Source organism: Hydra vulgaris, chromosome 08, assembly GCF_038396675.1.
Source record: "Hydra vulgaris chromosome 08, alternate assembly HydraT2T_AEP".
In the NCBI taxonomy this organism is placed as follows: domain Eukaryota; kingdom Metazoa; phylum Cnidaria; class Hydrozoa; order Anthoathecata; family Hydridae; genus Hydra; species Hydra vulgaris.
In genome coordinates, this window is record NC_088927.1 from 25,163,349 (window position 1) to 25,187,271 (window position 23,923).

The 23,923-nt window shown below is 28.1% G+C and overlaps 2 protein-coding genes and 1 long non-coding RNA gene across 4 annotated transcripts; 2 read left to right on the forward strand and 1 right to left on the reverse strand.

Annotated features, from left to right (window-relative positions):
* Nucleotides 1-274: 274 nt before the first annotated feature.
* LOC136084249 (uncharacterized) lies at nt 275-2,244 on the reverse strand. The gene is made up of 3 exons (XR_010640424.1): nt 2,001-2,244; nt 1,902-1,917; nt 275-377 (listed from the first exon to the last, which is right to left on the reverse strand). It is a non-coding gene; the product is annotated as an uncharacterized LOC136084249 (long non-coding RNA).
* On the forward strand, nt 525-1,771 carry LOC136084248 (uncharacterized). The gene is made up of 6 exons (XM_065804337.1): nt 525-797; nt 879-984; nt 1,102-1,207; nt 1,294-1,382; nt 1,472-1,585; nt 1,737-1,771. The coding sequence occupies exons 1-5, from the start codon at nt 733-735 to the stop codon at nt 1,583-1,585; spliced, it is 480 nt and encodes a 159-aa protein (XP_065660409.1). The 5' UTR covers nt 525-732; the 3' UTR covers nt 1,737-1,771.
* A 1,708-nt stretch (nt 2,245-3,952) lies between the features above and the next one.
* On the forward strand, nt 3,953-10,675 carry LOC105844173 (uncharacterized). 2 transcript variants are annotated; one of them, XM_065803303.1, is made up of 3 exons: nt 3,953-4,198; nt 6,772-6,834; nt 8,808-10,675. In XM_065803303.1, exons 2-3 carry the CDS (start codon nt 6,819-6,821, stop codon nt 10,397-10,399), a joined length of 1,608 nt encoding a protein of 535 aa, XP_065659375.1. In that variant the 5' UTR covers nt 3,953-4,198; nt 6,772-6,818; the 3' UTR covers nt 10,400-10,675. The 2 variants fall into 2 exon arrangements, with proteins under 2 accessions (XP_065659375.1, XP_065659376.1); XM_065803304.1 differs by having other exon boundaries at nt 3,987-4,198; nt 8,814-10,675.
* Nucleotides 10,676-23,923: the final 13,248 nt, after the last annotated feature.

Here is a 23,923-nt window from a genome sequence, read left to right on the forward strand (position 1 = left end):
TAGTAAACTTTTAGCAAAAAACTAAAAACTTGGAGAGACTTTGCTTAAAAATGTCACATCGCACAAGACAAGGGGAGGGGTTGACAAAAATGTCCTATGAGGAGTCTAAAAAGGGCCAAAAAGTGTCACATTATTTGCACAGCCCCTTTCGATACTACATATATATATATATATATATATATTAACATAAAACAGCATTCAAATAAAATGTAATCAGTTTCTAAAAAATAACTTAACAAATATTCGTTTCAGGGTGAAAAAAATATTGAAGTATTGGCACCAGCCGGATTTCTATCACAGAAAGAGATACCGCTCAAAACAAATTTGATTCGAAAACAACATTTGGTACTGAAGAGTCATTCTTCTAATGACAAATACTAAAAAGAAAATAATTATCACTTTAATTTTACACTAATATTTTATATATTTATATATAACACATTTATATTATATGATATATTTGATACATTATTATATGATACTTATATTTACTTATAGGATGAGCTATTTAAAATTGATGCAATAATATACTGCATGGTTGCAATTTTCCATTGGACACTGACAGTATTTTTTTAACTATTCATTTTTTAATAGTTAAAAATAATAAAAAATCATAAAAAATAAAAAATAATAAAAAATCACAATGACATTAAATTCAAAAGGAAATTTGTTTTTTTATATACCTTATAATAATATCTTTTGTCTCAGATTATTAAACCAAAGGAAAAAATTATGTATCATGTTAATCCTCTTGGTGAGCTAGATACGAATGTCAAAAATGAAGAAATAAAATGGAAGTATGAATGTATTGAATAAGTATTTACTCTGTGTTTTTTTTGAGTAATTCATATTTACTTGATTTTTCAATATAAATATAGTAGCTACTTGAAACAAAGATATGAAGTTTTGGAAAAATTTAAAATATTAAAATTGCCACATGCATTGCAAGATGACAGCATATCGTGTGGAGTCTTTTGCATTAAGGTAAATTCATTGAAGTTGTAGTAAAATGAAATTGGACAATTTATTTTTTTAACTTTTGTGTACAAACTGTTTTACATTTTGATACAAAATGTTAAAAAAGAATTTAAAATGTTGCAGTTTGCTGAAAACTTTATAAACGAGGAAGGGTTGTTACAGTCTTTTTCACTAAAAGAACTAGACAAGTACCGAAAAGAAGTTGTACATTTTTTGTTGGATAAGGGAGGTTTGTTTATAAAATTTGAAATATTTTTAACTTAAAATTTGAATTTTACATAAAATTTCAAATTATTCAAGAATTTTTTGTTATAGGTCAAGAACATTGGAACAAAACAGTATGTAGAATCTGTGGTCAACCGGAAGGACCTAAAAAAAACAAAAATCAAAGGATTGATAAATGGGTATAAGATTTTAACATTTATCAATGATTGATTTGTATAAATATTTAGTAAAAAATAGTTTCATAAAGTACTATTAATGCCATCAATAGATTAAATGCGATATTTGCAAACCAGTTAGATGGTTTCACCAAGCATGTATTTTGTATGTGAAAGAGAAAAAAAAATTTGTTTATATGCTCAAAGATTTCTATTTAAAAGAATAGGTAATATATTTTTTGTACCTTTTCATATAGATTAAATTCAAATAGCAAAAAGACAATGTTTTTTTCATTTGAATTTTAAACCTATTTTAATTTAAATTTTAAACCAGTTTTTTTAAAAATTTATATTCATATTTGTGATATTGTAATTTAGAAGTTAAAAGAAAGATGCAATAAGAAAATCGAAAGAAAAAATAAAAACATATTTGTTTTTGTAAATAATTTTTGAATTGATTTAAAATAATTTATTTGTAAATAAAATATATTAGAATAAATAAATCAAAGTTAGTTAAAAATTATTTATTGAATTATTGCTTACCATTAAGTTTTCAAACCTGAAATATTCAATGATCAAAATTATTATACAAAATCCGTAATAATGGAATGTAATCAACTTCAAAATAAATTAAAACCTTACCTTTTTGTAACATTTTTGAAACAGCTATTTTATTAACGGTGTAAAATGATTTGTAAATAAGTTTATAAAGCTATAGATGTTGTCAACTAGTAACATTCTTTTATATTATTTATGGTCGCTCTTGTTAATATTGCAAGCTTGTGAACCATACAGTATTTAAGTTTTATGTATAAATTTTCTACTTAAAAATAATTATACGTAATACATCTTTATTTTCTAGTAAATACATCACTATTATTGTTAAATAAACGTTCTTTTCCTTTATTCAGTACTCTGAAGACTGTACCGATTTCAAATATGATATAAAAATATTGTAAACACAGATATTATAAAACATGCATTATATATAACAAACACTTATTGTGTGTTTTTGATAATCATGTATGTATGGCAAAAATTCGTCTTTCGTAATGTCTTAATATAAATATTCGGACTCAAAGGAACATTTCTAAATATAATATATTAAAAACGCATCCTCGTTTTGAGTTTTACGGCAGTGGATCTAATATTTCATGGGATCTAATTTTCTACCACAGAACCCCATTAACAGATAATAGTAATTAGCCTCGCGTTAAACTAATGCCCATTTGTTTGACCTACAAGATGGCGTCGGAATAACAATGTTTACATCGTGACGTCAATAGAACACCATCCATAAAAGCGTTTAAAAGAAAAAAAATGCTTCAAATTAAATTCTTTTCACTTAGACCACGCGACTAAACGTTAACAAAAATATAATTATAAATACATTTGTAAAACTTAGGGGAAATTTTTACAATTCAAAAACACGCGGTATACAGTCGGTTAATGGTTGGCACAGAATGCCAACAGTTAGCTAACTATAGCCAATATAGGCCCGTCAGTTGGACCAACTAAAGCATGTTTACTGGGTATTATGTTTTTTCAGATGTCGCAGAGGCAGTTTAAGATCAATTTCTATTAGCATGTCACTCCATAAAGATAAAACAAAAACTACCTTCCCATATGAAGCAATCTTTAAAAACTAAAGATAGAGACATGAACCTAAAAAATTGGTTGAAATTCGTCGCAACGTGAAAACATCAAAACAACAAGCAAAAGAAATGTCCGAAAAAAAAAATTTTCAGAAGATATCGACTAGGTTGACCATTAAAAAAAATTACCCATTCCAAAGAAATAAAAACAAACAATAGATTTGAAGTCATGAGCTAACCAAAATGAAGGTGATCATGACCCCTTGCCTTGTATTGCCTCGTTCCCACTCGGCATTTTTAGGTGATCGCGACATTATTTTTTCCTATATTATTAGCCCCAGGCTTTAAAATATTTTAATTCGTCCTTGGCTGACGTGTTATCATTTTTTTTAATTTATTATAAAGTGCTTCAAGAAGACCTATCGGTCTTGTCACAGAGCACCACGAAGCAGCACTTAACCAGGAAGTTCATGCCTATTTCCTTACCAATGTCTCTTATTAAACTAGTCCCGGCGTCGAACCACAAATCTCTTGGTTTTGAGTCAGAACTCATTGCACCACTGCTGCTCATTATAGTTACATAATGTAAATTTAAATGTAAAAATAGTTGCATTAATTTATTAGGTAGTAATAGTTATAAACTATTTTTTATATAGCACTGTTGCGACTCGTCTTGGTCTCTATTTGGGAGGACCGAGGCTAGTTGCAACCGGGCTATTTGATTCTAATCAACTGTTGTACAACATGTTCTTTTGTTCTGATTTGATGGTATCAAATTTGCCTTGCTGTTGGTTATTCGTATTTATTTTAGCATCTGTACAAAGACCAATCATAATTTGCAATTGACTCAGCAATAATATTAAATTGTAGATTAAAATTGTTACTAATAATATCACGTGAGACTTATAACGTTAAATGCAAATATTAGTTCTTAAAAAGTTTATAACTTAGTTTATAAAAGAATTTTTCTTTAGAATTTAAAAGAATTTCCTAGAATTTAGGCTTTCTAAGATTTCCACGAACTTTCAGCGTTTTGTGAGATAAAAATATTAAAATCTTAAACCATGTTACTTTAATTAAATGAGCCTGAGTAAATAAGGAATAGCTGCTAGAACAACATTGGCTTTATTCTTACAAATTGCGCTTTACTTCTAAATTGATGATTTGTATATGAAATGAAACATTGATGATTTGTATAGTTATCGCAGATTCACGCTTCACTTTATTATAAGTAAAATTGCGACGGTAGAATAAATATTATAAATCTTTATTTTTGGTTTTTATTATTTGTTAACCTTTTATATTTTATATTTAGCATTTTGTTAAACAACAACTGTAACTGTATTTACAAGATGCGTAATAGATTTTTTTTTCTAAAAAAAAAAGAATTTTTCTACAAACTTTGGGATTTTTCTTCAAAAGTTTGTTTTAAAAATAGTTTTGTGACCATATGTATTCCAAGACTTTATTGCAGTTTAAAAAATTATTGATATTTTAGCCATACGAATTTATGAAATTCAAGTTTATTTTTTATTTACTTATCATTATTTTTTTAAATAGAGAAAACATTATGTTTATGATATTAATTCTGATATATTTAAATATCTAAATAACTTATAATTTATTATTACTACGTTGATATTTTTGCGAAAAAAATAAAAACTTGTTTAGTCGTGCGTAAAGGACGTCATTATTATTTAGGGAATTTTTGACCCCTCTCCCACCTTTGTTACCAGTTGCCCTTATTTCCCATACTCCTCCCCCCCTCCACCAGTTAAATTTGTTTCAGTAAATTATATATGTATGTATATAAATTATGTATATATATATATAAATATATATATATATATATATATATATATATATATATATATATATATATATATATATATATATATAAAATTTATTTTGATAAAGATTTGATATTAAAAATGAGTTTATGAGAGTTTAGATGAGTTCCATAGTAATCTTAAGGAAGGATCAGTCTCCAAATCTAGCTTTTCTTGGATCCATGTTTTATGAACTTTACTTTGACAATCGGCTTTTTTCTTAGTCGTATGAGCGTGGTTATAAGATTTTATAAGCGAATTACAAAAATTTTTTTTATCCATCTTTTGGCATGGACATTAAACATATAACGTGCAAATGAAAGTTGCAGCAGACAACAATGATGACACTGTTGTCACACTTCGAAAGATAAAATAAAAAATATTCTCTGTAGAGCATTTCCAAAAGATATGCGAATTTTCAAAACATCTTAAGTGTTGATAAAAACTTGCCAAAAGTTTTCTATAACTATTTAAAAACTATTTTAAACAGCTTTTTTTATTTTTTATATAGAAAAAAAGTAAGTATAAAGTTTACAATAAGTTCTAACATAACCAGAGATTTGGCTAACTATGCTCATCATTACAAATATTTACAAACTGCACAAATCGAAAACTCTTTTTTCGAAGGACTTAGTAATTTTAAACAACTTAATTAAAAAATAAAAGATCAATTATTTGTTCAAGATCTTTATAACTTTAGTTAATTAAACATTTGTCATGCTAAGATAAAAGAATAATAAACACATAATATTAAAAACTAATAGAAAAAATCTTCTTATTTTTTGTTGGCAATTTCATTTTAACAAAAATTAAAGATTTTTTTTTTAATAAAAAACTAACAAATACACTTAATGAGCCTCAACAAAAGTCTACTTTTGAACTGAGGTACTTTTCAAAGTACCTCAGTTCAAAAAAAAGTAACTGAGGTACTTTTCAAAGTTCCCTAATTTTAGAAATTTTGGGGGGGTTCTCTGATGTGAAACAAAATACTATCTTGTTCATAGAAATCTTGTTCATAGAAAAAATCTTGTTCATAGAAAAAATCTGCGTGTGTGTCTGCGTGTGACCGCTTCCATGCTTTTAATGTTTTAACTATTGGCATTAAGCACTATTTTTCTTCGCAATTTTAATCTGTCCAGGTAAGAGTTCACCTTTATAAGTAGACACAATAATCTCATTTCCCTTGTTTTGCACAATAGTTAGAACAAATAAAGTTCGCAAACAATAGAATAACAAACAATAGAACAACAAACAATAAAACAACAAACTAATATTAAATTAAAAAAGGAGTAAGACATTAATGATATTAAAAACAATCAATTCAGAGGCAATTGTGAGGCACAAAAAATTGATATTAAAAAACAAAAATTGAATTGCTTTAATTTTAAAATAATTTATCAAAGTATAAAAAGTTAAAAGTCTAATTCAAAAATAGCTTTATTAGATTAAAAAAGATTAAAAAATAGTTTTTTAAAAAATTACTTCTTTTTAGATTATGCTTTTTTTTTAGCTCATAGTTTAAAATAACATTTGTGAGCATATATATACACGTTGTTTTTTTAAATTTTAGAAACCAAAAGACTCATAGTTAATATATATTTTAAGAATTCTTTTTTCCAATCTAGTACTTAACGTTTCTTAAAAGTTTCTTAAAAAATGTGAAGAAACTAAGAAACCAAGCAAATGTGCAAGTAATAATTTTAGGATCCTGTTTTTATAAAATACTAAAAGTTTCCTAAAAGTTTCTTAAAAAACTCCTAAATGTTAAAATGATATGTTGTTGAAAAACTAGATAAAATTCCTCTAACTCTTAATAAAATTCTTATTAAAAAGTAACTTTTTACTAAAAGTTTCTTAAGATTTTAGCGCTTCTAGTAAAGTTTCTAAGTTTCTTATAAACAAGTTTCTTATAAATAAAAAAAAAAAAGTTTGGTAATATTTCATCATGCTTCAAACAAATATTTTTTATAAATGATATTTTTTTTTTAGAGAGAGATTTGGTATGATTTAATAAAACTACTAAAATTATAAAGAAGATGGAAACAGTTGACGGTAATAATTAATATTTCATTTTAAAGAATAACGAGATGGTTTAACAATTGAAGAATAATAATAATAAATGATAATTAAGAATTAAGAATATTAATGAATCATAAATAATTTTCTTGCAGAAAACAGTAGATGCTTTATTTGTAGGGAAGAGCGGGGCATATAGGGACACTTCAGACACAAATGCTTGTTGCGGATAAAATAATCATAGTTAACACTGTTTTTTATAAATTTCCTAAAATTCATTGATATAAGAAAATGAAACAAAAAAAAAATAAGTTACGACAACCAAAGTAACGAAACTCTAGACTAGCAAAACTTTTATATTTTATATAAGTGGGTGGTGGTGGGTGGTGGTGGGTGGGGCAAAACGGGACCGTTAAAAAGCAGCAGTTATTCGTCAAATGTAAAGCTTTAAAAATAATAAAAAATGAAGGCTATCTATTGCCTAAATATGCTCAGACTTTAAACTCTCAAAAAAGTAACATACCCATAGAAACTACACGCCCATACACCCATATACAATAAAAATGAAATAACAGCCAAAACAAACTTTTTGTGTGTGTGTGTTTTATTATAAAATACCTCCGCTCTACTACAACCTATATATTATTAAATTGGTAACTGCTACTAAATTTTAAATTAAACAAAAAATTTTATGGATCACATAAATCATACAAAAAATATCCTGACACACTTCGGCGACATTTTTGATGAGCTGGCTTATTAGCAATATGTCAATGTAGAGCAGTCTATATGTATCAGCAGCTTTTCTAATTCTAAGCTCCTTTTTACTCACATCTAAAACTGCATTTCATCCCGTTTTGGATGATTCATTTTTCTTATATAATTTCTTACCTTCTTTGTTTACATTAAACACTATTAATAATCAAAGTTAAGTTATAAAATTAAGAATTTCTTTGAATATATTACTTAAACTAATTTTCTAAATAAAATAAAAAATATTTTTGATTAAAAATAAAATCATCAAACTGCAAACAGCATCACGAAATGGTAGTAATATACTCAATTATATAAATAACTTGTTGTCCCGTTATGCCCCACAAAAGTCATTTTACTGAAAATAACACTATTCAAAAAACTCAATTCCAAATATTTTTTTAAAACCAGATTCTAAAAGAGGATAAAAAATTCTGTCTGAAAATTGTAAACTTTTTATAAATAAATCAAATTGACTAAAGTCCAAAATAAATCTTTTGTCACTGTATCGCTAAAAAAAAATACGCAAATTTTGATTTTCGCAAACTAACTGATGCATTTCGGTACTTTCATTGCATTTTGGTACATGCATTTCGGTACTTTCATTGCATTTTGGTACATGCATTTCGGTACTTTCATTGCATTTTGGTACATGCATTTCGGTACTTTCATTGCATTTTGGTATATGCATTTCGGTACTTTCATTGCGTTTTCTAAAATTAAATTTTTTTTACAATAATGAGTTACAATAGTTTAAAATGTTTTACCAAAAAATATATTTGAAAAAAAATAATTTTTTAGCTGAGATATAAGGCTTTAAGCATAACTGCCCCGTTATGCCCCGCTGCCCCAATATGCCCCGCTCTACCCTACTTCTATTTCTGCACACTCTTACTAAACATCCTCTTTTTTTTGTTTCACGGTATTCACCTTCGCAAAGCCATAGGCGCCGCTACAGTCGAGGAAACTACTTTTAAGGTTGTTTTTTTTTATTATCAGTTGTTACAAACTTTGCGTAGCTTTTTTACTCCGAAATACGTTATTCTGTGAAGAATAACGCCGCTGCGCCGAGAAACAAGTTATTTGCTTTCAGAATTAAGAAGATTGTTTTTTTATTAAATTAAATAGCTTTTTTATTTTTTATTGTTTACAAATTAACCTAGTATCCTTAGGATGATCTACCCTCAGGATACATGGTTTTTTTGCAAACAGAAGAAAATTGCTATAACATATTTACTTTTTGTTTTAATCACAAGTTTTAGATTCTAGTTTTATTGGAAAAATTGAAGAGTTTTTACGTTTAAAAGATGCTGACGAAAAGCTTAGAGATATGGGTAGCTCGCTTGTGAATAAAATATTATCGAGAAGTGTATGTAGATGCCAACCAAACGCACTGCAAAATATTATTATGAGCGGCAGTATTTCTGAGGGAGCAACAACTTCTCGTTTTTTTAAACATAACAATAACTTTGATGATGGGATAAACAGAGAACTTGAGTTTGATATAGAATTTACTTTAGTAGAAATAAAAAGTGATTTTAAACATTATGTAGAAGATATTCCCGAAAAACACGGTTATGTAAGAGTGCTCGCTGATGCCAATATGTTAATTGATGCAAATGCTGGATGGGATATCACCGATGAAGGTTTTAAAGAGTTATTACAAAATTTTTCTAAAAATGGGTACATTCAGCCATTTAAACTTAAAAATTTAACTCTTCAAAAAGCTCTACTTGACAATGATGTTGAAAACCAAAAGTATCTTGAAATTCTATTTGCAGCCGCATATAATGAAAAAATTTCTGATATTTCTATCAAAAAAGCTGAAAGAGTTACAAATGCTTCGGCTGCCTTCGAGTTCTATTTTCAAGTTAAAGAAAAAAATATGTTAGTTGCTGCCTATGATTTAGTTCCTTTAGCTCAAATTTTCTGGTGGCCAGATATTGCGTTAGAATGGAAACACAGAGAAAGAAATTGGCCCGACAAACAATTTATTGATGATCTTACTAAAACATGTTTCATCATAGCTAAACCGTTAGTTATAGAAAAGGGTGACGAAGAATCGTACAGCTGGCGGTATTCTTTTTCACATATTGAACGTAAGCTAATTAGCATGCGTACTCCACAGCAAAACTTGATATACCTTATCTTTAAATCAATATTTTATAAATGGATTAAACCTATCAATGCCACGCAAATTCATTCTTTTATTGCAAAAAATATTATGTTAAAAGCATGCGAAGAATTTCCACCAGATCATCAAATGTGGATAGAAAGTTGCTACGCAACTAAAGAAGCAATCCTTTATTTGTTACTTCAGACTCAAAAAGCGTTTGAAAATGAATACCTCGCTTATTTTTTTATCAACAAAATCGACGTCATTGAATATATAGAGCCTGCAGTAAAAGAAGATGTAAAATTAAAAATATTGTTAATTTCAAAAGATATTGACAAGTATATTCCATCAAATGTTACTCAGGTTATCGCTGTATGTGATGATTTACTGGAAAAATTAAAAAACTTAGATAATATTTTAGCAAATACGAATAGTAACAATTATTCTGATTTTATAAATTTAAAATTTCTTGTTCAAAACTTAGATTTTCTATTCGACGAACCTGCTTTAAATTTGTACAAAGAACTATTAGAAAAATACGATGTTAAAAATAAAGCTATTAAAGAAGTTGAAAGATTTAAAGATATTTTTAAAAATGAAATAACAAACTTTACTGAAAGACTGGATACAGACGAAGTGTCACGTGTTCAAAATGAGCTCAGAAGATTCACTGAGAGAATTGAGAACGAGGTTGATAGGGCTAAAAACTGTGTTCTTAAGTTTCTTCGTTAAACTTGCGTTTTTTATAATTGTTACTATTGGGGAAAAAAGTTATAGAACAAATAAACGGTGCGTAGCGCAACGCACTGCCACATTGCAGTGCATTACTTAAGCGTTTTGTTACATTTTTATTTTTGCCACCGGAAATTAATATTTTTAGAATTAAAAAAAAAACTTTTAAAAGACTTATTTATCGCAATGATTCATTTGTATATAAGATAACACTTTTGATCATATAATAAAAATTTTGCAGGTGTTAATTTAAAAAATTATTATTTATCATTATTATTATTATTGTTGTTATTATTACATATTAATTAATAAAGTTAGTACGTTTACATCAATGACATTATATCTAGATATTTTGTGTTTGTCATCAACGTCTTTTATAAAAGTCTAAAATAAATTAAAACACTTCCTCTAAGGTGGTCTTAGAACTTTAGCAAAAGACAGTTCAAATTTCTCTTAATTATCTTTAATTCTCCGCCAAATTTTTCTTTCGAAGTAATCAGAAATAAAGAACTTTTGCACGCTGCGTTGTCAATATTGAAGAAAACCTTTAATATAAGAAGCTTACAAATAAAATAAAAAAAGAAATATTAATAAGCTAAAATATCAAGTATGGATAAACTTAAATATAAATAAACTAAATTATGAATAATGTAAACATGTAAATAAGTTTTCTAAAAAGATTGTTATCATTTAGTTATATTAAAAAGGTAGGTTTTAATTGAAAAAAGAAATTTGTGTGAAAACTTGATTTAATTAACGACAACATTTTGATTACTATTGTTATTTATTACAAAATAACGTCAACGTCAACGGCTTGGAAAAGCACCCATTTTTTAACTAGAAAAAAGCACTCGCAGCAGCCCATTTCAACAGGCAAAAGTTGCAACGTATAACACAAGACTGTTTTCCCACAATCAACAAGTCGACTTCACTCACCTCACAAAGTAGTGTTTTCAAATCCTCACTAAACTTCTTCAACACTAATGTCACATTTCTTCACCCTCATTATGTTATGATAAGAAGTAATAGTTATATATATAATTTTAAAGTTAAAGCATTAAATAATTAAAACATTGCTCCGCTTGACATGCCTCCAGATACGAAAATCGCAAACGCTTTCATCTTAAAATGGGCAACAATTGCCTCGTTTGATTCAACTTTTTCAACAACCCTGTTGCTCATCCATGGAACGCACTACCTAACAAAGTTGTTAGTGCTATTAGTAATGCTTCAAAGCAAAATTCGATCAGCTAATTCAATAAGAACCACAACACATCATCTTCCTTGTAATCATGCACGAGCTATCCCGACTAGCTGTTGATGAGCCTATGGAACACGCCGGTTACGTGTAATCTAATTTAATTAACTAAAAAAGATCAATATGCTTTAAAAACAATTTATAATCGATCTGATTAATATATAATTACAATGCAGATTTTAATGTTATTATATAATAACATTAAAATGTGTATTGCTAAACTTTCAAGAAACAGGTGGAAAAGATGTTTTCTGTTTTTATTTTCGTCAGGCATTTTTGTCGAAAGTAACACCTTTGGATTGGTTTAATACAAAGGTGAATAAGCATTAGAAATATATAAGTGACGATTTTTTTTTTTTTAGGTGCTCCCAGAAGTCCTTACGGTCTTATCACGGAGCACCGCAGGAGAGCATTTAACTAGAAGTTCACGCCTCCTTCCTTACCAATGTCGCTTATTGGGCTGGAGCCGGCGTCGAACCCGGGACCTCTAGATTCTGAGCCAGAACTCTAACCACTGCGCCACGGTTGCTCTAATAGTTTTCAATAGTTGTAGTTGCGACTAAGCTAATATACGCGAATGACTGCAATTTTTGTTTTGCTATCATCTTATGTTTAGCTTTAACTTGCTTTGTTAAAAGCAACGGAAGAATCTTTTTTGAAACAATACTAGGTTTTTGTTAAGTTTGATGCTAAACAGTTTTTCTTTCTTTTTTTCTCTATATTGATATCACAACAAGTTAAATAGTGCTAATTTGTAAAAATGAAACTGTGAAATAACAAAAACATATCTAAAGTGTCAACAAACTATTTGCGAGGTTAGAATTATCTTGTTCTATCTCTACATTTTTGAGTTTTGAGATAAAACGATTTAAAAAACATTAACTTTAGGAGACGGGATATAAGAAGATTTTTATTACTTATAAAGTATATGACGCAATCAATAACTCGATTTTTTTCAAGAAGTGGAGATAAAACAGAGTAATTCTAACCTCGAGTGTTTACGTATTTATTTTAGATATTTAAAGTTGAAGGTTTTTTTATTAATACATCCGAAGATTCTTTCCTTAACTGCTTCAAAGAGATATTAGGCAGTATTCTTTTTCTCATAAAATCTTGAAACTTATTAAATATATATATATATATATATATATATATATATATATATATATATATATATATATATATATATATATATATATATATATTACAGGGTATATATATATATATATATATATATATATATTTTGTTACAGGGTACATATATATATATATATATATATATATATATATATATATATATATATATATATATATATATATATATATATATATTTTGTAATTTTTATCTTCCGTAAAATGGCTCAACGTACAGATGTAACCACTCAGCAGTTTTTCGTTCGATTACATAAATAAAGATAAAGATAAAGAAATTAAACATCAAATTGAGCTTAGTACAAACATTTCAAAACTTCGTAAATACAGTTTTCAAAATCCTAAAAAAACTTTACAAGATTTGTTAACTACTGCAAAAACATTCGAACTGATGGACAATCAAATAGAAGAACTGGAGAAAGAAACGAATAAACAAAGCGAAGTAAATACAGTCAAGAAAACAAACTTACCAATAATTAGTTAAAAACCACATGAGATTATAAATAATTTGCTGAAAAAAATTTGTTATCGATGCGGAACTGAACTCCCGCACACTGATGCATGTTTAGCTTTAGGGAAAATTGCTACTCCTGCGGGAAAATTGGACATTTTGCAACAGTCTGTAAAAGTAAGAAACAAAAAGAACAGAATACAACAACACATCGAGAGAAATACCATAGAGATGAACAAATCTATACGAAACCAATAAATACAATTTACAATAAATACAATTTACAAAAATCAATGAATCCGAAAATCCTCGCGCAAAGTTAAATCAATAAGACTTGTACTCTATAAATGCTAACAAGATAAATACTGACGCAGTTGAAAACTTCGAGGTAACGATTAATATAGAAAATAAACCAGTAACCATTTTATTAGATACCGGAGCTTCTATCAATATTTTAAACTTTAAAACATTTGAAAAGATAAATAGTTTAATCAAAAGACCGCTTCGCCTATATAAATCTAAAACACAGATTATTACTTACGGGGATAACAATCCAAAACTTTAAATTGAAGGGCAAATCAATGCCGTGATAGAAAGTCAAAAGAAATTCCTTCAGTCCACATTCCACGTGATTAAAAAGCACCACAAAAATCTATTATCTGGAAGCGACACAAAGTTACTCGTTTTAATACAATTGAATAAAGCTCTAGTACATACTGATGTCAATGAGAAACTTTTAAACAAACAAAAGACAATACAAAATAATTATGGCAACAGTAAACAAAAAATTTGCCATTCCATGCAGAACATTAGCAAATTAAACAATACCCTCCTTCTAAACGTTCCAAAACGATTACAACCACTTATAAACTCATACAAAAATTCTGTTTTTAGCGGGAAAATAGGAAAACTTTTTAACTACCAAGTTAAGTTGAAAATAAATGAAAGTATACCAACAGCCTCACAAAGAGAAAGAAGAATCCTTTTGCACTAAGAGAAAAAGTTAAAGATGAACTTACAAAGCTTGAAGCTGAATGAATAATTGAAACGGTAACGGACGACACTCTGGATAAGTCCAATGGTAATTGTTCCAAAAAATGACGGTAACCTAAGGATTTGCGTAGACATGCGAGCCGCTGAAAAAGCTATTGGAAGAACGCGTTTCCCAACTCCAACCCTAAACAATGTTATTATAAAACTTAAACACTCAGCCGTTTTCTCAAAACTAGATTTAATGAAGGCATTTCACCAGCTCGAACTTGCGCCGGAATCGAGATCAATTACTACTTTTCAATCCGAAACTCAAATTAAACGTTTTAAATTTTATTCAAATTAAAGCGCAGGAGGAACTACAAAACGCTTCACGAGAAGTTTTGAAAGATATAGAAGGAACTCTTAATATTGCTAACGATGTTTTAATATACGCTTTAAATGCAAAACAACACGATTCAATATTACACAAAGTGTTAGAAAGATTCAAACAGAGAGGTTTAACTCTAAACTTTGAAAAATGCTTATTTGGAAAAGAAAAAGTCAACTTTTTTGGATTTATATTTTCAAAAGAAGGAATGCAAACAGATCCTGAAAAACTTAATAATATCAAAAACATGCCTATACCAGAAAACACTAAAGCTCTCCAAAGCTTTCTCGGGCTTATGAACTATTTTAAGCGTTTCTTTCTACACTACAGTTCAATTACTTATCCTCTACGAAACCTTCTTCATAAAGATTCTTCATGGAAATGGAACTTTGAGTGCCAGAGTGCTTCGATAAACTGAAAAACGCTATGACATCAGACTCATGCTTTGAGTACTTCGATCCCAACAAAGAAACTACAGTCTTCACCGATGCAAGTCTTATAGGCATATCGGCAATCATTGTACAAAACACGCCAAATAAACAAGACTTTAAACTCATATCTTATAATTCAAAAGCGCTGTCACCTATACAACAACGCTACTCTACGCTGGAAAGAGAATGTTTAGTTATAGTGTACGCCTGCGAACACAACAAGACATACCTGTTTGGATACCCTTTTAAATTGTACAGCGATCACGAAGCTATTGTGAAGGTTTTAAACAACCTAAATGCTACAGTACCACCTCGCATTGAGCGTATGACTTTACAATTACAGGGATATTCTTTTGATTTACACTACGTCTAAGGAAAACATAATATATCTGATTATCCAAGTCGACACCCTGTATACCCTTGTGACAACAAAAGGCTAAAAAAATATGCCAGCTTTACTGCTGAATACGCATGTCTGAATACGCATGTCTCTTTGAATATCTAGAACTGAAAGCCCTTTCAGTACTAGATACTCAAAAAGAAACCAAAGCCGATCTTATTTTATGAATACTTACAGAGTTAGTCGCCACTAATACCTGGTATAAACTAACACATCCGACTTGTCCTCCAAAAATAAGAAGTTTCAAAAAGAGTTACTTGCTTACCGTAAGATTAGCCAAGAACTTACAGTAAATCAAACATCAGACATTATTCTAAAAGCAAATCGAATTATAATTCCACGATCACTAGAGATTACTGTTATACAACTGGCGCATAATAGTCACATGGGACTTTAGAAAACCAAAGCACTACTTAGACAGAAAGTTTACTTTCTTGGCCTAGACACTAAAGTAGAACAATATATAAAACAATGTGCAATTTGTCAAGCACTTGGTAAACAAAACCCACCAGCCAAACTATTAATCACACCAACACCATCGGAAGTTTGGGACACACTTAACATAGATTACCTTGGTTCATTACCTAACGGATTTTATTTGGTAGTTCTCATAGACCAAACATCAAAATTTCCGATTGCCGATGTTATAAATAATACATCCGCTGACCTTCATATTGATTTTCTACAGAAAACGATCGCAGTACATGGATACCGAAAAAAATTATCAGCGATAATGGACCACTTTTTACTTCATTCAAAATAAAGATGTTTTTAAACAAACTGAATATTGAACATAAACGAATAACGCTGATTTGGCCGCAAGCTAACTAACAAGCCGAATCATTCATGAAACCACTGATGAAAACAATACTAGCAGCACACATTGAATTAAAGAGACTGGAAAAAGCAGTTATACAACTTCCTGTTCTCCTACCGTACCACTCCCCATTGAACAACTCAGATACCACCATCTACACTCATATTTAATCGCCTTACAGGTTTCACAATACCCTCATTTCAGACAAAGGTTGATACAAATATTAATGATCAAGCCAAGAAGAGACAAGAAAATGCTAAGTTATACAGAAAGAAATACCACAATTCAAAATACCACGCAAAAAATCCAAATTTAAATATTGGAGATATAGCACTGATAAAAAAAAAAAGGTATAACAAAACTAAGGTACCGTTTGAGTTTAAACTCTACACCAATACGGCAAAGAACGGTATATTGGTTACTGCTAAATCTCCCTTTGATAACTCGCAAAAAACTCGGAATGCTTCACACATGAAGAAAATACCAATGATATACAATTCAATCCGACACCAATTAAAGAAAAAGGAGACGAGAAATACTCTCAGAACGAATCAGTTTCACCAGAAAAGGAAATAACAACTACTACGCCAATGCAACAAAGCCATATATTATTAGACTTTAAAGTTTGGCAATTTTTTCAGAAATATTGACGAAATGGTATCGAAAACATTTAGCTTTAAAGATTATTGTTTGTGGGCTAGTTTAGAACTAAAAATATTTAAAAAGGAAAAATAAAAATTTCAGTCTGTCTAAATATCATGTTTCAAAAGTACGCAAATATTGTTTTTTTGTGATTTTTAACTTTCATTTTTACTAAAAGCCGCAAGTACCCAACTATTTTTTTAAATATAATAAATCTTGGTCTAGTATAGGATCTAAAAATACAAACGTACTTAAAATAAATTAAGGTGTTAAAACAAAATAACAGATTTAAAATATATAACTTATTTTAATTAAGAGCTGCCATCTGTAAAAATCAGCAGAGCTCATTTAGCCTCTGCTTGATTTTCATTAGGCCTCTTTAAAACTATAATTTTTTTTTAAATACTGTTGCTTAAATCTTTTATTTTTTTTTTTTTTTTTTTTTTTTTTGACTATTAGCGTATATTTGTACTTTTAATTAAATATATATATTTTTTTCACTATTTTTAAATAGTGTATCTTTATTTTTAATTTTTAAGTATTGTATTTTTTTTTTTTTTTTCACTGTTTGTGAATTTATTGGTGTTTTAGTTGAATATTTTTTAGTTATTTTTTTTACTTGATTTATATATACCATATTTTACTATTATTCTTATGATCTGTTGGGGCTCTATGAAAAAATAGGTTGGCATTTTGCCGTCCATATCTTCTTTAAGTCCCTGTTTGTTTATTATTTGTAAATAAATTTTATTTTTTTCTGTAAAACGAAATTGTAGTTTATATATAAACACAAAAATAAAATAAATTAAAAAAAAAAAAAAGAGTTATTAAACAAATAGTGTCAAACTCGTTTTCAAGCTTGAAAATTTAACAGTGTCCATACTTTCCATTGGTTGTCTAAAAACATGCTTTAAAAGTACGCAAAATTTTATTTTTTGTTGATTTTAATTTTCATTTACATCCTTCACAATTCTGTAATTTTTTAAAAATCTTGGATATCTTCAGCTACTAAAGTAGAGGAGAGTTGCTTTATTGGAACAGGGCCGTAATTGGAACATTTGCATTTATTTTTGAAAAAAATGAATGTATTTGTTTTATTTAAATTATGCCTGTATTTTGCATTTTTCTAGTAAAACGTCTCATTTTCTACATTTTTACAGATTTTGAAAGTTATCCCTCAAAATATCCATGTGCACCATTTGATTAAAGCTTTTTTGCTTCATTTTTTTTGGAGATCTAATTTTGTGTACACACTATATTGATTGCGCTGGGTAAACTATACTGGCTATTTAGGTTATACAGTTTTTTTTTGTTTAATGCGATAGGATTTAAAATGCAAACAATAATACAAACTTATCTTAAAAGTTGCTGCAAGCATGATATTGCAGTGATATAACAAAATAGTTTATAGGTTTCCTTGATTGGAACAATAAAGTTTTTCTTACTTAACCAGTATTAAAATAAAAGGGTTGTAGAAATAGTTCAGGCGATTTAAAAATACTTAGTAACAATCATAAACCTTAAAAATAATACTTTGTTTAGTGATTTTTAATCAATAAATTAAGTGAACGTCATAACAGTAGAAGCTTTTATTCAATTTTTTGTTTGTAGAATTTCAATTTGCCAGGGTAATATTAATCCTTTATAGGTTATAAATGAACTGTTTAAATTTTCGCTTTAAAGATAAAAATCGTTTTTAATCAATTTTTGTTGATTTTACTGAGTTTTTTTTAAAAGAAAGAACTTGTTACGATCAAAGTGTTCCAATTTAGAGAACTAGTTGCCTTGATTATAACAAAATGATACCTTTGCAAAAACAAATTTATTTCTAATAACAGTGCAATCAACTAAGTCAAATTATGGTTAAAAGTTTAGTAGGGTTGTCTGTTTGATCTAATCAAATCATAAATGTTTTCATAGTTAAGCCATCTTTCGTTAATATATATTTATTCCTTAAGTGCTCCAATTAAGTTAATTCTCCCTTACCTTAATATATAAAAGTATCCATAATGCTTATACAGAAGATAACTCTTAGAAGCTGTTCATAAACTACGTAACATTGTACAATAATTAGATGGGAAAGGGGGGAGGGGATGTTCTGACCTTCAAAATTATAAAAAAATTGAGACATTAGCGCAGCGTGTAAAGATGGCAAATAATCTTTCAGAACGGCTGTAAAACTAGTTAAAGACTATTTCACTTGTGTTTCTAATGATGAAGCACATCAATAATTTTTATTGCAAGTTATTGAATATCACAACAACCAATTTTCAAATTTTTAAAGGAGGCATTAAAATAATTAACTTATTTTTATTAAGTTTACTGTTGTACAAACTACATTATTATCATACACTTCACAGCTAATTTGTACGTCATCTTTTCTTTTTAATCAACTGCATTGCATTACAAGTATTTTTTCCTCAATTTTAATGTAAAAAATCAAGGTTTATTCAGTAAACCAAATTTTTTTTTTTTTTTACGTTTATTTTGCTGTTTAACAATAAATAATCAACATATATATATACAAGAGAGAAAATATATGTCCGCCGAAAAAAGAAGACAGTAAAATCTTGTCAACAAGCACTGTTTCGTATATACAATAAAAAATAAAAACCCTTCTTTTACAATGACACGGCGATTTTTTTGCCTTTAAAATTCTTAAAGCTTTTTTTGAAGAAATACGAAATTTGGCCCAAATTTCCGCAATTTTTTAATTTTTATGAAAAGTTGAAAAAATTTACCATCTTTAGCATTAAATTAGGGCTATAAATATAAGTTTATGTATTCTTTTTTTAATTTTTATTAAAGTGTAAATACATATCATGCGTTTTTTTATAAAATCTGCTCTTTAAAAGTTATATAGATATTAAAATTCAATTTATTTAAACAACTAGAAATAATCAGCTGGATAGACTAAATGACGGTTTCCTTAACTAACAATGTTATTACTTATAAAGATAAATTTCATTTGGATCTCAAATTCCAGTTTACAACTATATGTTTAAATTACAGTTAAATAGTAGTTTTAAGCAAAATAGACATAAAAATCACTGTTTTTTGATGAAATACATATATATTTACGACATTAGTCATCAGAAGGTATATGTTGTAAACTGAAATCTTAGATATACACATTATGAACCCATGTGTGAATTTTTAGATTATCTGATGCATCATGGATTGAGTCTATCTACGAGTTTGATACTAGGTTACTTTATCGGTAAAAAGATGGTTCAGAAACCATTTTGAATTTTTACTTAGAGAAAATTTATTTACGTGGCGCGTAAAAATAAAGAAACTGTTTTCGTTACATCCGTATCCGAAAATCTTGTAAATCATAGCAAGTGGGAGAAAATCAATCAAAAAAAATCGCCGTGTGATCTTTATGAAATAAAGAATTAAACAGACAGGGGCTCAAAGAAGATGAAAATGACAATACGTCATCGCAATCTTTTCATAGAGCTCCTTTATATATTTTCAATAAATATAGATATTAAATTAAAAACCCTAATGGGCATAAAACTGCTGCGCTAATCAGTAAATCAAAAAAAGATCAAATAAATTAAATACAAAAATAACTAAAATTACTTGGCGATCTCTTTAAGCACAACTAATTCTCAAATTTTAAAAATTTCATTTTTTATTAGAAACTTAAATGAACTTAATGACTTTGCCATACATTTGAGTCTTTTTTGATAACTATTCCATATATTTGGTCCACGATATGCAATGCTATATTCAGCATATTTATTAAAGTTTTGAGGCAGTTTATATGAGTTACTAATATTTGCTTTTAGATAATAGTTTTCATTTATGTTTATTTCAAACTTGTTATTAAGTTTTGCAGGTGAGAGATTATTGAATCGATACATAAAAATTAAATGTTGATAGATATTTATTTCATAAACATCCATCATTTTTATATCTTCCGTTATAGGTTTGGCGTGTTCACGCCTATTTTTAGAGTAAATGATTCTGCTAGCATGTTTTTGTAGACTATAAATTTTTTTGAGTTTTGATGGTTGCGTACTCGCCCATGTTACGTTTGCATAGCTGATGAAGCAATGAATTAGTCCAAAGTATATTAATTTGAGACTTTGTTTATTGATATATGAGCGAACTCGATTCATCATCTCAATTATATTAGTGATTTTAGATTGAATATATCTTATTTGAGGAAGCCAGCATAAATTCTCATCAACAAAAACTCCTAAGAATCTAATACTGGCTTGTTTTTTAATTAAGTTAAAATTTAAGATAAGGTCTAGCAACTTAAGAGGAAGGTTTTGTGTTTTTTAATGCAATAATATAAAGTTTGTTTTCTCTGAGTTAAGTGAGAGTTTGTTAGCCCTAAACCAATTATTTACTTTATTTAGTTCAATATTCATATCTAATTATAATTACTTGATATCATTGTTAGTAAGAAATAGATTTGTATCATCAGCAAACATGACTGAATTAAGTTTCAAAGATGCATCGCAAAAGTCATTTATATAAATTAAAAATTGTCCAAAGATAGATCCTTGAGGGACTCTACATAAAACATTTAAAACTACAAATCGTATATTACACACGTATTGTTTTCTATTGGTAAGATAACTCTTAATCCAATTTTAGGTTTTATTAATTACACCACAGTGCTTTAGTTTATCTAATAGGATGCAATGGTCAACTGTGTCAAAAGCTTTTGATAAGTCAATAAATACACTTAGAGTAAATTTGTTTTGTTTAACTAATTCAATGATTGCATGCTCTGTTAAGAGGTTTTTTGAAATGCAAACTAGTTTGGGTAAAATAATTTGTTTTTAGTGAGGTAATTATAGATTCTATTATAAACTATACGTTCACAAAGTTTTGAAAATACAGAAAGTATTGATATAGGTCTATAATTGGTTATGTCTGAATGTTCATTACATTTAAAAATAGGAATTACTTTTGCTAATTTAAGTACATCAGGGAAAATCCCCGATGATATTGAGAGCTTAGACTAATTTTTTTGAAGATAACTAAATCGCTAGTTATTTCATCAAACACTGGTTCTTTCTTTTTTTTTAAAGAGGAAAAGGCTTCTTCGAATTCTTTATAGTTGAATTCATTATGATATATGATAGCGTTGTTTGTGGGTTTTAGGTAGTTTTTAAATGAATCAGATGTTGTACTTATTTTATTAGCGAGATTAGGACCAATATTTATAACATACTTGTTAAATTCTTCCGAGATTTGTTTTTAACAGAATATGTCAATGTTGTTATTAATAATTCTTTTTAATAAAGAAGTTGAATTAATTTTTTTCCTTCCCATTATCTAATTAATGATGGACCACGTTTTCTTATTATCAGATTTGCATTTAATGATTTGATTACTGTAGTATTTATTTTTAGCCTTTTTGAAAGGATTTTGGTAAAAATATTTATAATTTGTGTAATTTATCTAATTTCAGTGTTTTTTATTTTTTTTAAATTTATTATAGAGTTTATGGTTCATTTTTGAGCATTTTATCAGTGATTTATCCATCCACGGATTGGCAACTGCTTTTGTCTTAATTTGTATGTTCTCTTGAGGACAGGTTTCATTAAAGCAATCTAGGAATATATCTAAAAAATTATTGAAAGCTTCGTTAGTGTCATGACATCTATACACGTTAGACCACGTTTCTTGTTTTAGTCTAATTGATAATTCATTAGTATTACTTGTTTTATGATTGCGTTTTTTCAAATTTATAACTTTTGGTTCACAATCAGACATGGTTTTAAAATTTCTTGCTTTTATAAATATCGGAAAGTGATCGCTAACATCAGTCATAAATATCCCGGTTTCCACAATAGATAATATTTTAATTAATAATTACCTGGAAATTCCATTTCCAGGTAATTATTAATTAAAATATTATCTATTGCCGTTGCCGAGGTTTTTGACACTCGTGTTGGCTTGTTAATTGCTGACAAGACATTAAATTGAAGAAGCATATCAAAAAAAGATTTTGTTTTCGGAAACTTTGAATAAGTTAAAGCATCAAGGTTCATGTCTCTTTATAACGTATAAAGTCTTATTTTCTTTCTTTATTTTTTCAATTGTATTTTTAATAAAAGTTTCAAATGATTTGATTTTATCATGCCAAGTCTCTGAAAGAGCTATGACGTCGAACGTGTAATTTATAATATTTAAAAATTCTTTTAGTTTCTCTAAATTTTGCTGCATGCTTCTAATGTTTATATGCAAAACTGAAAAAGAACAATGATCGTTTGTCATTTTAAAATGAAAAGGATCAATATATGGTGTGTCAATTAAGTTCATTTGGGTTTCTTGAAAAGTATTTATATTTTCTTCAGACAGGTTATTTAAAAAGTTACCCTCAAAAGATTTTAAATTTTCAAAATGCGTAGCCATTTTTAACGAATAATTAAAAAGATCATAAAATATATACATAGATTAAAAAAAATGAATTAGGGGTCGTCCATAAATAACGTCACGCAATTTTGGACCGTTTTTGACCTCCCCCCTCCTTGTCACAAAGTTGTTACACTTAAGTGTAACAACTTTGTGGGTTATTGGTTTTGTGATAAATCATACAAAACTTGCTTCTTAAGTACTTTAAGAAGCAAGTTTTGTATGATTCGTCACAAAACCAATACCCCCCACCCCTTATAGCGTGACGTAATTTATGGACGACTCCTTAAATGAATTTAAAAAAATCTTATTCGTTTCTGTGCGTCAAACAATCAGTTGCGCTGTGGTCAATTTCTTCATTTCTGTGCGTCGAATTAACAATTTGTGGATGTTTTCTTTAAATTCATGAACAATAAGTTTATTGTACAGCGCTGGCCAGAATTTTAGACGCGAGAGCCGCATTAAACAATAACGTGTGCCTAAGTGCCGCAATAAATGTTGCTTTGCCAACTTCATCTTTAAAAAAAATAATTGGCGAATGTTAATTTAGATTTTTTATACATCACTATTTTGATTTTTTAAATGGAAATTGTACTTTTATAAATAAACTTAGTATGTACACAATT